This window comes from Pteropus medius, unplaced genomic scaffold, assembly GCF_902729225.1.
Source record: "Pteropus medius unplaced genomic scaffold, Ma_sr-lr_union100, whole genome shotgun sequence".
NCBI lineage: Eukaryota > Metazoa > Chordata > Mammalia > Chiroptera > Pteropodidae > Pteropus > Pteropus medius.
The window spans coordinates 20601988-20616542 of record NW_024351073.1 but is presented as its reverse complement, the minus strand read 5'-3'; the positions used below and the strand labels follow the sequence as shown (position 1 = coordinate 20616542).

General features: G+C 38.1%; 1 protein-coding gene across 6 annotated transcripts in view; it reads left to right on the top strand.

Moving 5' to 3' along the window:
* MARCHF6 (membrane associated ring-CH-type finger 6) overlaps positions 1-14555 on the top strand; it is a 57689-nt gene that overhangs the window by 12512 nt on the left and 30622 nt on the right. For 2 of the 6 annotated variants that reach the window (XM_039842778.1, XM_039842776.1), the window contains exons 1-7: positions 7-160; positions 1827-1923; positions 2724-2797; positions 5102-5245; positions 9574-9646; positions 11861-12029; positions 13530-13719. In XM_039842778.1, the coding sequence (XP_039698712.1) occupies positions 22-160; positions 1827-1923; positions 2724-2797; positions 5102-5245; positions 9574-9646; positions 11861-12029; positions 13530-13719 (886 nt within the window). In that variant the 5' untranslated portion in view covers positions 7-21. Of the gene's footprint in view, positions 1-6; positions 161-365; positions 385-1826; positions 1924-2723; positions 2798-5101; positions 5246-9573; positions 9647-11860; positions 12030-13529; positions 13720-14555 lie in introns of those variants that run through there. The other 4 variants (XM_039842780.1, XM_039842779.1, XM_039842777.1 and 1 more) reach the window with 3 other exon arrangements.

The following is a 14555-nucleotide window of genomic DNA, read 5'->3' as shown; positions in this document are numbered from 1 at the left end:
TATTGAATTCGTGCATTTGAAATGCTGTGCTTGGGTTTCTGGCGCGGGGCCACCGTAGGGGGGAGCCCTCGCGTCCCTTTCCTCTGCACCTTCCTGGCTCCTAGCAGAGTTTCCCGCGCCGAAGTGTGCACTTGGAGAAAATCGAGAGTTCAGAGTAGGCGTGAGTGGCCTGAATACTGCCGCGGGCGGTCGTGGAATCGGGACCGTGGTTCTATTTTGTTCGTGTCGGAACTTTGCGGAGGCGGATCAGGCGCGGGGCTGGGGTGTTCGCGTTGCACCACTGGCGCGCAAAGTCCTAGACCGGTGCACGAAGGCCCAGAGTGAAAGCTTTTGGCCAGGAATGCTTTCATCAAGGATGAAGGTGAAAGTGGAATGTTTGAAGAGGTGCAGATCTCGTTTAGTTCTGACCATAACTAATGCAAAAACCGTTGCGTTATTACCGTGATCCGCGGGCAGCTTCCGGGAAACCAAAGTCCTTCCGGTGGTGGTAGCTGGAGGGTCTGGTTCCAAAATGAATACGATAGTGGAGTCCGGAGTCTTGCGCTTCACTTGACTCAGTCCCGACAACCCCACCCCACTCCGGCACGGACAGGATTGGCGCATCGATAGCTCTTCCGCGGGTAGCGGTACCTGGCGTTTCGTTTGCGGAGTGATTTGTCTGGCTTATTGATAACCACGGGGTGTAGCGTGCTAACCGTTTAGGCCAGCCCGAGTGCTCAGTATTCCTCAACTTTGACAAGTGGCATTCAGCTGCTGGAGATTGAGCAGTCATAAATCTGTGACACCCTTAAATGTCCGGAGCCGCGTGCAACACGGTTGAGCGATTGTGTAGCCCGGTGTAGCGGAGACCGGTCAAATCCGTTAGTGATGGGCTTGGACTGCAGTTGTTCCGCATCAAGGAGGAGTTCCCTGTAAGACAGTAGATCAAAGGGTTGAGTTAAGTAAGTCCTTGTGCCTTGTACACACTGCTCGTCGCCCCTGGGATTTCCCGCTTGATGTTGGCCCTTGGTCTAAATAAAAGTTGCATTCAGCTTTCTGTAGGTGGACCTGCAAGAGAAGCATTAGCGAGTGAGCTCGATGGATCTGTCAAGGTTCCTTCTCCGTGTGTATCGGGCCACCTGGGGCCACTGGGGGGAGGAGGGAACCCCAGACTAGAAGGCTTGCAGATGTGCCCTGAGAGCCACTTGGGGCGGAGTTTGCGAGGGTTAGGGGTAACTGCTGCCCTCTAGTTGCAGACCCAGTAGCCGCCGGCTCCTGAATTTTCTGCTTACCGTGATCTCTGGCTCGCCTTTTCCTGGCCTGGTACCATCCTGGTCTTGGGGTGCCCTCCCCCCCCAATTGCATGTGCACATGTGTCTCCTAGAGTTAGGTAAAGCTAAAAGATGTCGGGTGCCCACTTATTGCTATTACTATGTTAAGTCCTTAGATGTGTTTTTGAAGAATGTAAACTGTTAGGACTGGACTTAGCTAGGACTTAAACTTTAAACTGTTAGGACACTGAGGGTGACCGGATTTTGCATATTTCTACTTAGCATTTGTTAGTCATGGAAGAGTGCAGTTTTAAATAAAAACTGTTCTTTTCAACTTTAATATACTTACAGAGCTCTTATATAAAGGAACAGTTAATTAACCTTTTTATATACAAAGTTTTTTAGTTTATGGTTTATACTTGATTATCATCCTGATCAAATTTTTTAATTCCATGTCATGTTTTACCAAGTGATAGATTCTTGCTTTAACATGCAATAATTTAGTTTTTGGTGGTCTGTTATCTTTTTTTAAAAGTTATAACCAAACATAATTCAGTTTTTCTTTTTCATTAATAGACATATGTAGAGTGTGTCGGTCAGAAGGAACACCCGAGAAACCTCTTTATCATCCTTGTGTATGTACTGGCAGTATTAAGTTCATCCATCAAGAATGGTGAGTCATCCTTTTAGAAATTTTATGTCTGAGCTTCAGTTTCGTTATCTATATAAGGGGGGTTGTTTCAGTGAACTTTCTCTGTAATTATTTTTTTAATTTTTGTTGTGAAGATTTGGAAATACCCATATTCCATGTTACCATGCCATGTCATTTGGTATATTGTCTTCCAGGTGCTTGCGAGTATCATTTATTTATTAATACTATGGAGAGCTTATTTTGTTCTTTGGAAGTGTTAAGGTTTTCTAGTTTTGCTTGGCATGATAATAGCTTACATTATGAAATACTCTGTGCCAGGTAGTGCTCAGTGTTTTTACAAATCTTAACTCATTTAATCCTTACAACGAAACTATGAGGTGAAGTTCTTCTTGTTGTTTTTATTATTAGACGAGGAAACTGAAGCATAGAAAATTAAGCAACTTGTCCTAGGTCACACAGCCAGTAAGTTAGAGACAGAACCAGGATTCAGACCTAGCCCCCAGGGTGCCACTGTTACCAGACCAGTATTAGAGCCGACGCTGATGTTTGAGAGTCTTCATATTCATTTAGCTTTGAGATTACAATTTAGATTAATCGAACCTTTTTAGTAGTAGGAATACATATTGTTTTTATCTTCGCTGCTATTCTGTATTCTTAGGAGGCATCTGTAATGAAAGGTTTGGAATATTCTAAATTCGAAATTGTCAAAATTGTAAAAGCTCTATGATACCTAAAGTTTTAATGAAACAGAACATTAGTGTTCAAACTTTAAAGTTTCCTTGTTATAAATACTGTACTTATGCGTGTATTTGTGATTGCAGCTTAGTTCAGTGGCTGAAACACAGTCGAAAAGAATACTGTGAATTATGCAAGCACAGATTTGCTTTCACACCAAGTAAGTTCATTAGAAATTTTCACTGCATTTTTGGTTTATAATTGGCCACATAGAGGTGTTTAACAAGTGTGAAATAAATATTTTCAGCTTAGTTTGTCTTTGATAGTAATGGAAAGTATTGCTATAACCTTTTAGAAAATATTTTTCAAAAATATGTCAGTTTTTAACATACACATGTGTGAGAGATTGACTTAATTTGTGAGTTTTTTTTTTTTTTTAATTATGGGCAAGTTCAAATGTATGCAAAAGTATAACAGGCCCATATGCACATATCACTCAGTTTGACATTTTAACTCATGGCCTTTACATGCTATTGTACTCTGTTCCCCACTTCTCCATCCTTTTTAAAGCAAATTCCATTGTTTATAATTTCATCTCTACATATTTTAGTATGTATCTCTAAAGAGTAAGGATTCTTTAAAAAAAAAGAAAACATAACTGTAGTAGCATTATTCACCCAGAAAAATTAATAATGATGCCTTCACCTTTATCAAATATAGTACTGTTCGAATTCGAGATATCTTTTGAGTTAAAATTGTGTAGGTTGGAATAATAATAAAGACAAAGTTTTAACTCACTTTTTAATTTTATTTTATTAAATTTACTGGGGGTGACATTTGTTAATAAAATTATTTAGGTTTCAAGTGTACAATTCTGTAATCCATCATCTGTATATTGCATTGTGTGTTCACCACCCAAATATCCTTCCATCACCATATATTTTACCCCCTTTATTTTTTTCTACCTTCCCCCACCCCCTTTGCCCTTCTCATAATCATCATACTGGCGTCTATGTCTGTGTTAACTTACTTTTTAAAACGAGACTTTTTAAGCTCAATATTTTTTATGCTCATGGTAAATATTTTGCAGGTCTTTAAAATTTCAGTTATATTTTATAATTCCTGTACTGACTGATATTTAATGTTCATTGTCGATAATTAGAGGACCATACTGGCATATTATAAAGAATTTGAAATGTAATTTTTATTTTGAGATCCTAGTACATTGCCCTCCTCCCCCAGAGGTTATTTTGTATTTTAGAGCTTTTTAAAAATATCTCGAGCTACTGAGTATAAATGCTGTAAGTTAGGATTAGTTTTATTTTGTTATTCTATGAAGAGTATAAATGATTAAAGTCATCATAATTTTACTTTTGGAGCTTTATATTCAAAATGTCAATTTTGTTATTTTGTAGTCTTTACTTTTTTTGTAGCTTAGTTTTATAGCAGACCGTAAGACTAAATAATTGAATATCTTCAAGAAGTTCGATTGGTTAGAAATATTAGAATGAGCTTTTTTTACTTTGAGGCAATAAAAGCTTGTGCTTATACATCTTTTCATTTGAAAGTCATATGCTGTTTTCTGTCTCTCAAAAACTACTGGTTTAATGACTTTTTCTTATGTATCAAATAATCTCAAAGTAAGTGGTCTTTGAGATCACTTAATGTGGGTGTGTTGTAGAAGTTGCTATTTGTTAATTGTTTATTCCTTAATGTTTGTAGCTGGGAACAGTTTTGTGATAGTGCTCTCATAAAATTTAGACTTTGGTTTTAAAGTTTTCTACATCTTAATTCCTTGTTTTGGCCTCACTAGAGAAAGAGGTGTTTATTCGTCTCCAGAGCTCTTTCAGAGATACCTGTGGTACAGCAGTTTTTCATTAGAACCATTTAAAAAGGAAATCTTTCTAAAACATGACAAAACCTCTTTCTCTGAGTGTCAACCACATCTTGCAGAGGATTGGAAGACCTGAATTTACCATTTGGAATGTTAATTATTGTGCTGAAATGGGGAGAGGGAGCTGGTAGTTAATGAATGTCAGCGAACTATTGCTCCCAAGTAGAATGGCTCTACTGCAGATGGTTGGGCTCATTGAGTGCTGTGTCGAGGCTTCTACGTGGAGGGAAAGTTTGTCATCAGATTCACCTTTTACTCGTATTTGCTTTATCTCATCTTTTATAATTTGGGAAACCAGATGGTTTTATTGTTTGAATGCTAAAATATGTGTAAATTAGCTTTGCATGAAGTTCATGGCTATGAGTGAGGGATGCGAATTCCCCAGAATCCTTTTTTCTGCTCAGACCCTCTTTTTGTTGGCTTCTACATTTCACATGTGATTTGTTCTCATAAGTGACTTCTGGGTAAGTGTGGTATTATTATCATCAGTATTTGATTAACCTTTTTATAAGAAATATATTTAAGGATAATACAGATATTGAAAGATAGCTGTACTGCCTATTTTATATTTATGAATTAAGGTGTTTTTAAATCTTCACGAAGTTATATGTACGTTTTTTCCTCTAATAGTTTATTCTCCAGATATGCCTTCACGGCTTCCAATCCAAGACATATTTGCTGGACTGGTTACAAGTATTGGCACTGCAATACGATACTGGTTTCATTACACACTTGTGGCCTTCGCATGGTTGGGAGTTGTTCCTCTTACAGCATGTGAGTATTCATTTCTCTGTGGTTAGACTTATCTAAACATTGTTTAACTGTTTAATAATATACAGTAATATATCACTTTTCTTGTTCAAATGATATTTAATTATTTGATATAATGTCATATGTTAGAAAAGCCTCACTTAGAAAACATTATTCACTTGAATTAAGAAGTATTTTTAACAGGTCAGTTTCTTGATTGAATGTGAGAAAGAAAAATACAGCATACAAAGATTAATAATGAAAGTTCATGAAAGAATTGAAAAAAGCAAAACCAAACCATAATTGGAAAGAATTTTAATTTTTTCCCTTGGAGTATGTTAGAGCTTTCAAGGATTTCATAAGATGGATTCTTTGGAGATTTTTTCCCCCTTTTAAAAGTCACTCACGTGTCTAATCGTCCTGAATAATTGGGAGGCTTATCTTTCAAATACATAAGACTCTCAGGAAGGTTGTTATACTAACCCTTAGTTGATACCTTTTGGGTTCTTTGTTATTCTTAAAGACATGGAGAGGAGTATATGGTGCCAGAGTATATAGATAGAATTTTTTGGAATTAAATGCAAATAAGATTTTTGAATAAATATAATTCATAGCCTCATATCTCCTTAAAATAAACTTGATGATATAGTAAAATGGAAATCTTGGGAGATACACCAAATTGCAGATGGGTACTGAGAAGAGTGAATTAGTGAGCTAGAAGATTGAGCGGGCAGTTCTCTAGGATGTAAGTCAAATAGACAAGAAGTTACGAGTGTGAGGGAAAAATGGATGGAGGCTGCATTGAGGTTTTTCAGTATCTGTCTAGTAGGTAATTCCAGAAGGTAAAAGAGGTAATGGAGATAAGGAAATGATAGTCATCTTTTAGACTGAAAGAGAGAGAGTTGACCATGATAAAGGAAAGGCACTCACAAACCTCGGTGCATTCTAAAGTTTGTCAGTGCTGAGTAGGGTGACATATAGATGTTGTGCTTCCAGATTCTCTCTTGAAGTAATGAAAATCATGCCAGCGTCAGACTTAGAATTTTTTTTGCTGAAACTAGAAGACAGCAGAAACTTCAAATTGAAGGCTTGAGGACAGAAACTTCAAAATTTGACAAACTTTTTTATGAGAACCTAAAATCATCTCATAAATTATTCTCAGATGGAAAGATAAAATACATTTCAAAAGATGCAAAGGCTTGGAAAGTTTATCACCTCAAACTATGAAAAAAGTGTTTGGGAATATACTTTACTAAAATGAGCACAAGGAATCAGAAAGGTGTGAGCTACAAAGAACAAGAAACAAGTGCTTCTTACAGCTAAATCACAGTTATTGTTAAACTACAATAATTAATAATGTTTAGACAATAGCCTAGAACTAAAATTCTAGTCAGTCTTAACATGGGAGAAATTGTGAGGGAAGCATAGAAATGAGAGCTTTTAAAGTTGTTTATTTGTGGGGAGATTATAGATGGCATTAGATGTAAGATAGGAAAATACAGTGTAACTATGCATTAAAAATATAGAAGTATGTTATACTCTGACCAAATAGAGTCCAGAACTAGATCCACACCTGCCTCGTTACCTGATTAACAACAGAGGTGCTGCCACTGTTCAGTGGAGGAAATGATTTTCTCAGCAAATGGTACAGCATAAACTGGCAGTTCATATGGAGAAAAATAAACTGTATCATTATCTCACAGCTCACACAAAAATTTATTCCAGATGGATTATAAGCTTGGTATGTGAATATTAAAACCAAAAATCTTCTAAAAGAAAATATAGAATTACCATGGAACAGAATACTGATAAATTGGACTTAATTAAGATGAAAAACTGAAAAACTTTTATTCATGCTGAGGTATCTTTAAGAGAGAAAGGCATGCCACAGAGCGAGAGAAGATATTTGCAATACACATATCCAACAAAGGACTTATATCTAGATAACCCAGTTAAAAAGTGAACAGAAGATTTAAACAGCTGTTTCTGGAAAGAAGATTATCTAAATAGCTAATAAACACATGAAAAGATGCCCAGCATCATTGGTCATCAGGGAAATGTGCAAGAAAACGCTTCTACCTACTTAGCAGAGTGGCTAAAATTAAAAGACAAGACAATACCAAATGCGTCTTAGGGTTGGAACTTGCTTACATCGATGATGTGAATATGTAAGGTGTAACGACGTTGGAATACTGTTTGGTTGTACCTGCTAGTGCTGAATACTATAAACACCATATGATGCAGCTGTTCCAGTCCTGGGAATATAAGCTAATAGAATCATGAGCCCTGTGTCGACTAAAGGACACGTGTGCAAGAATTATCATAGCAGCATTGCTAATAGTAAAATGGGAACCACCCAGATGCCTACCAGTAGTAATAGAATGGATGCTTCTTGTTTAGCCGTACAGCGGATACTACATAGCAGTGAAAAAAAGAGGTGACTATTGCAACATGGAATAAATAATATGGATGATTTTTACTTCTTTGAGAAAAGCTAGGCAGAAACGAATATGGATTGTATGATTGCATTTATGTGAAATTTAAAAATAGGCCAAATCGACTTACGGTAATAGCGATGAGAATAGTAGTTGCCTTTTGTCTGGGATAATGCACTGGGAAAGGGCTTGGGGAAGCCTTCCGGGGAGCTAGAAATGCTGAATATCTTGATCAGGGTGAATATATACATATATAAACATTTACCCAGACATACACTTAAGATTTATGTAAATTTTACCTTAGTAAAAAGTAGCTAAACAAAATTTAAATAAATAAGTAATTTATTTAAAAGAATAGAAATAAGATGATAAGTTCCTATTTTGGGGAGTGGGAGTAGGAAACAATAAGTAAAATTTGGAAAGTCCAACAAAAGACAGGAAAGACAGGAAGAGAGGGCAGAGAGAGGGAAATAAAGGAGGGGAAAGGAAACGTTGCAACACGTGATCCATAAGGGTTTAGATTTCTTTGTTGCTTGATAGAGCCTCACAGTTGTGTACATTTAAGTGTTCCACTACAAGAAATAAGTACCAGGCAGCCTGGTTAATGTTAGAGGGAGTTAGCCAATGCTCACAAAATACAGGGACAGTGTTAATGAGCTGGATACATTCAAGATGAAAAGCTTTAAGTGGAGAAAAGCATTATATTTCATATCAATAAGATGTATAGTCCACTAAGGAAATGAAACTTAAGGACTTTTATGTACCAGAAAACAGTACTCAGAAATATGTAAAGCATTCCTAGTTACAGTGGAAGACTAACACGTAATGTACTTCTCTGACAGCAGATCAAATAATCAAAGATTAAGTGAGGATTTAGAGGATTTAAGTAGCAGTTTACAAGCTTGATTTCTGTTTGACTTGTTTATACACAAACACAAAAATCCAAATTATACCGCACAGTTCATGTTCTGTAACATTTTTTCTTGAAGTTAGCAATGCACCCTGTCTATATTTTCATGCGAATACATGTTGAGCTGCCTTATTTGTCAGGGATGCATACAGGGATGCCTGTCGTTATGAATCCATTTTCCTGTCTGCAAACATGTGGTTCGTTGTCAGTTTTACTTTGTTAGAAGCATACTTGCCTTGAATATTATGTATGTATATATAAGTAATTTCTATTACAGAAAGTCTGTTCTTACTATTCCGTTTTGATTTGGCTTTTGAAAACAGCCATTGAAGTCACTGAAAATTTCTGATACAAGGCTATAGGGAATGCTTAAGCTAATATATAAGCTCTGGTTTGAAAGAAAGTTTCAGTTGTTTTCTTTTGGCCCCCATTTCCAAATCTATTCCTGCCTTTCCTAACTAAGAAGATAAGGAGATGATGGCTGTGCATTCACCCATACTTCATTTTCCTTTCATGGTCAAATGTAAGATTTTCTCATTTTGAGGACCCTTGAATCTGTGTTTTTAAACAGTGGTGGTTAATTTGCTATTTATGGCATTGGAGCATGTACTCTATTGAAAATGCCTCCTAATTTAAAAAATGTGTACCTCTAAAACATGAGCAGACTCAATGAATTTTAAAATTCTATGTTAAAAAAATTCTCCATTATTATAGTTTTGGAGCTATCTTTAGATTTCCTTTTCCTTTTCAAACATCTGTGCTCATTCAGTAAAAGCAACTGACTCTAGAGAGAATTTAAACTGTAAACATCTCTGTGTAACGTTTACTGTTCACTGTCACAATTTTTATACTTGACCATTTAAAAAATTTTTTTGAGACTCAGCCCTGTAAAGTGTAAATGTTTATTTCAGTGGCTTCATGGTATTTTCACTTTACCTCTGTAATCGAGCAGCCGTGTGAGTTCACGAGGGTTGTGACCGTGTGCCATCATGCCCTTTTTTCGGTAGGCCGCATCTACAAGTGCTTGTTTACTGGCTCCGTGAGCTCACTGCTGACACTGCCCCTCGACATGCTGTCCACGTGAGTATTGAGCCCCGTGACAGTGGAAGGCCACACCGTGTGGATGGGGCTCATTCTTTCCTCCTTCTGTTTAAGTTTATTGTAATTTGAAAAGTCCTTCTGTTCTGAGGACAAAAAATTTATGTCTGTTATTCTAACAGTTACAGCTACAGCAGAAGTAGCTGACATATATAACTGATGTTTGTTTTAAAACATACCTATCTGAAAAGCACTGTTTTGTAATGGTGGGGTGGCTAGTGTAAAGGCTGTTGTGCAGTGTGAGATATATGCTGTTATGTTCATATGCTGGAGATCATTAACATGTGTTTTTAACAACGTAGACATATAGACATTTGAATTCAAATTTATTTTTTAAATGTTTCTTGTGACTGTTAGAATACGGACTCCAAAAACTTGTATACTGCAGTTTTACTATATCTTAATTTGACATTAAGCATTGTAATTGAATTTTCTTGGCAGAAGACATATGTGTTTTATATATTATGTCAGAATTAGTAATGCTATGAACGAGTAACTATATCAAGATCATTCGAATAGTAAGCTTGCAAAAGATTGCATCTGTATTTGCTAAATCTTTTTCTGTGCCCAGCCTCCTTTAGGTTTGTGATCTCTACATCAGTAAAGGCAAAGAACAACACAAGACCCTCTTGTGAACAGAAGCATTCAGAGTGTATTATCATCAAAATAAGCCAAATGGCAGTAGACAAGAGCAGGAGAGCATGTTACGTTTCTGATAGACCAGAGATCAAGGAGGAAGCCTCTGTCAATACTTTTAATCATGGTTGAAAATGCTTAGAAACATTAGATGTGTCTGCGACTTGCTTTTTCTACTTGCTGATTTTATCTTTTTTTTTTTTTTTAATAGAACAGGCAAGTTATTTATGTCTGTTTCTTTGGCAGTATTATTTATAGATAAATAAAAGGTTCTGAACTTGAACCTTATTTACATTAGAATTGTTTTTTATTTTGATTACTTAAGAACAGGTTCGATTAAGTAATGTTTAGAAGTAGACAGGGCCTTGAAATTAGGGCACTAATGGCTGTGGCCATGACAGAAAGGAGAAGCAATAATCTGACACAGTTCAAAGTTTGGAAATGGTGTAAGACGATAATCCTTTGTATAAAAATATAGACCTTCTATGAAGTGGTGCAGTAGAAACAAATAGGACAGTGTTTCTGTTTCTGGGCATGAGATTCTTATCTCCGCCCTCCAGAACACAGTAAAGAAGCAAGAAAATCAGAATTAAATGGCTCAGCGGACATTCATTGAGTCTCATGTGGCCACATCAGTTACATTTGTGGCTACGAGAGTAAAGTCTCCCACGCTGACCCTTCTTCAGGTTTTTCATGGAGGAAAAAAGTCACTGCATTGTGACAGGATTTCCAGAGGCTACCGAGATTCTCGAGTTATCCTTGAATTATTCTGAAATTAGAGATAGACTAGGGGAGGACGAGCTGCTTCAGAGAAGGAAGGAACAGAGGTCCCCAGGGTTACAATGCTCCATGTATTTTCACGTATGGTTATAAAAGAACCATACTTTGTCTGAATTTGTTTGGAACTGATATAGTTTTGGTGTATTTGCAGTTAGCATCAAAATGTAATCTGCTTTTGAAGTGACAGATTTCTAAAGTATGTTATGGACTTCTCTGTCTTTCATGTCACATGCTGAATACCCCTCAGCCGGCCTTCCTTTCCGTTGACTTTCTGGAGGTGCTTTTCCACCTTTTTGATGTGCTGATTCTGTTCATTTGTATGGACTCAAATGTCAGCCAGCCAAGTTTGTTAAACGTGTGTGTAAAATAAGGATGAGGAAATTCTCAGTAAGGGTCAGACAGATTGTTCACTTTTAGTAAGTTACACACATACGCGACCTTTGTCTGATGTTTGGCTGTTTTTGTTTTTTTGCTTCCCACCTTCCTGTGTCTAAGCCATGTTCGAACACAGGCGATGAATAGCTAATTTCTCTGTAGTCCTGATGTTATTCTTTGCCTTTTAAAATATAATACGAATATATAAAACATATTTGGCCGGCTTATAATATAGAATTTCACCATCCTCAGAAATAATTCTTTTTGAGAAACTGATTTTCACCCAGAAAATGATGAGTTTTCTGGCTGTCCTTACTGAAATTTTAGTGTGAAATGAAGTGTTACCTTTGGTTTCTTAATTTTAGGTGTTCTTTGGAGTAATTCTGTATGATTTTTTCTTAATAGGGACAATTTATTGGCGGACTGTTTGCAGGGCTGCTTTGTGGTGACGTGCACACTGTGCGCGTTCATCAGCCTGGTGTGGTTGCGAGAGCAGATCGTCCACGGAGGGGCGCCAGTTTGGTTGGAGCACGCCGCTCCGCCCTTCAATGCTGCAGGGCACCACCAAAACGAGGTAACTCCCTCCGCCCTGGACTGATTGTATTTGGGCAGGACATGACAATTATCGTCACCCTCCAAGACCCAAACCCTTGACTCCTGTGTCCTTCACTGCAAAGCAGGACAGTGAAAAGGTTTAGGAGAAGATGAATGGAGATGTGGAAAATCAAAAGACTTTGCCTCTTAATTTTCTAGCAAGATTGGGCACAGTGTCAGGGGGTATGCGCAGATGCTCTTTCATTCCCTTTGCCTGGGTTAACGGCTTACCGCCGGCCTGGAAGTTAGGATGCGGACTTCCTGCACGTGCTTCTGCCATGCTGCGTCACATCGACGGAGGAGGCCGCCTGCCCTCTTCGTTCAGCAGTCCCTCTGTGTGTGAAGTGTCCCACCTTTGCTGCCCCCAGTAGTAGGAACACTGCCAGAAGGAGAAAAATCGGAACACTGTCGATAAGTCTTGTGCAGTTTTATTTCTTCATGAGAGAAGACAGACGTGCTTTGGTGTGAGAGCATTTGCTAGAGGCATTAAGAAGAGAAGGAGGATATAATGAATGATTTTTAGTATTTTGCTCACTGAGAAATTATGGGGCCGAAAATATCAAAAATTAGCTAGTTTATAAAAACAATTCACACTTCATAAAATTTTATTGTGAAAAAATTGTAAGATACTTAAAATGATAATCAACAACTTAATTTTTATTTAACGACCTGCATTTGTCAATGCGTAGATTGATTTCATCAAATTGCACCATGCCTTTTTCTCTACATAATTAAGAGTACAGCTTTTCCTTTGAAAACCATACACATATAAAAAGGGGGCTGTAAAAGATACTGTTCTTATTCAGCATGAATGTTTTTATCTCGTACCTCATATTTTGAAGCATTTAGTGCAGTTCTTTTAGAACCTTTATTCAGTCAACGGGAGTTGAGCGTTGTAATTAAACACAGCTCTGTCTTTGCTTGGTAAGGTAGCAGAACTAAGGAAGAGCCGGTGGGAAGTGCACATGGGGACTGATGAAGTCTGTGGACTGGCTTAACTACCGCACAGAAATGAGATGTGTGTCCCTTGAATGTTTGACAACTGAGAATTGTTGTATATCTGTATGTAAACAGATGTATAAATAAATATGTTTACATCCCTGAGGCGGTCATTAAAGATAGGAGATGTCTTATGAAGAAGGAATATGGAGTGATGCATTCATGAGAGCCATGTCTATTAATCCATTTTCTCTAGTGCTTTAGGAAACGTTAATCCCTAAATTATACTGAGTGGATATACACACTGTGAAGTGAGTTTATGTCTATACACCAAGTTGATCCAAAATCAGACACCTTTAGAAAAGATGACATTGAGAGGTGTTTTTTGGAATTTTGATAGAGTTCGTGTTTGATAGCTAATCTTTTTTTATTTTTATTTTTTATTTTGGTATTTTTTTTTTAAGAAGAGAGAGCACGATTTGGAAATAGAGCGAAACTGAGACAAGTTAGCTAAATGTCTGGACGCTTCTGTCATTCTTAGGCTCCAGCGGGAGGAAATGGTGCTGAAAATGTTGCCCCTGAGCAGCCCGCTAACCCGCCAGCCGAGAATGCGGTGGTGGGGGAGAACCCCGAGGCCCAGGACGAGCAGGCGGAGGAGGAGGAGGAGGAGAACGAGGAGGAAGACGAGGCAGGCGGGGAGGACGCAGCCGACGCCAACAACGGGGCCCAGGGTAATGGCCGCTGGCCTGTCCTCCCCCGTCCTTCTGGGCCACGAGTCCATTCCCAGCTTGCCTTGGGGAGAAAGACTGGAGTTTTAAAATTTAATGGGTTTAAAGTTCTATTTCTAACCTGTTTTTACTTTATTTTGGCAAATTTGTGTTTATGGCTACACATATGTGTACTTTTTCTGTGAAGTAGGGCACATTTTTGTTTTAAAATCCTACTTTACACAGGAAATTTATAGGATGGGGACAGACCTATTTTAAACATGATCCCTTGGGTAGCTCAGAGTAAGTGCTGTGTTTGAGCCGAGACTGAGGATGAGAAGAAGCGAGGTGTGTAATGGGAGCCAGGCGCCTTTGCCAGGAGAGGCGAGCGTAGAGGCTCTGAGGACGCGGCCTGCTGCTCCCCAGTGCCGGCCACCATTCCTGCCTCTCCGTCCAGTGCGGTAGCTCCTAACTGGTTCCACATAGTATCCATATTGCTCTTCCGCCTTTAAAATCTCTCAGTGGTTTATCTCTGATACTAAAGGACAAAAGAAAATCCAGCCTTCACATTCCAGTCGTATGTTCTGATCCCCGTCTGCCTTTCATGTTATATCGTCTGCCTCCTCCTCACCCAGAGAGTTCTAGTCTCCTGGCTTCCTTCCTTTTCTCAAACCCTCCGGAGTCGTTCCGGATTCAGAGCTGCCGAATTCCTCTTTTTCACATAACCCTGTTTATTTCCTTTCTAGCACTTACCCAATCTAGAATCACCTTATTTATTTTACACGTCGTGTTTGTTTATATGTATTCTTATTTATTGTCTAACAAGCAAATATGAAAAAATTTTAAATGTTATTTAGCTT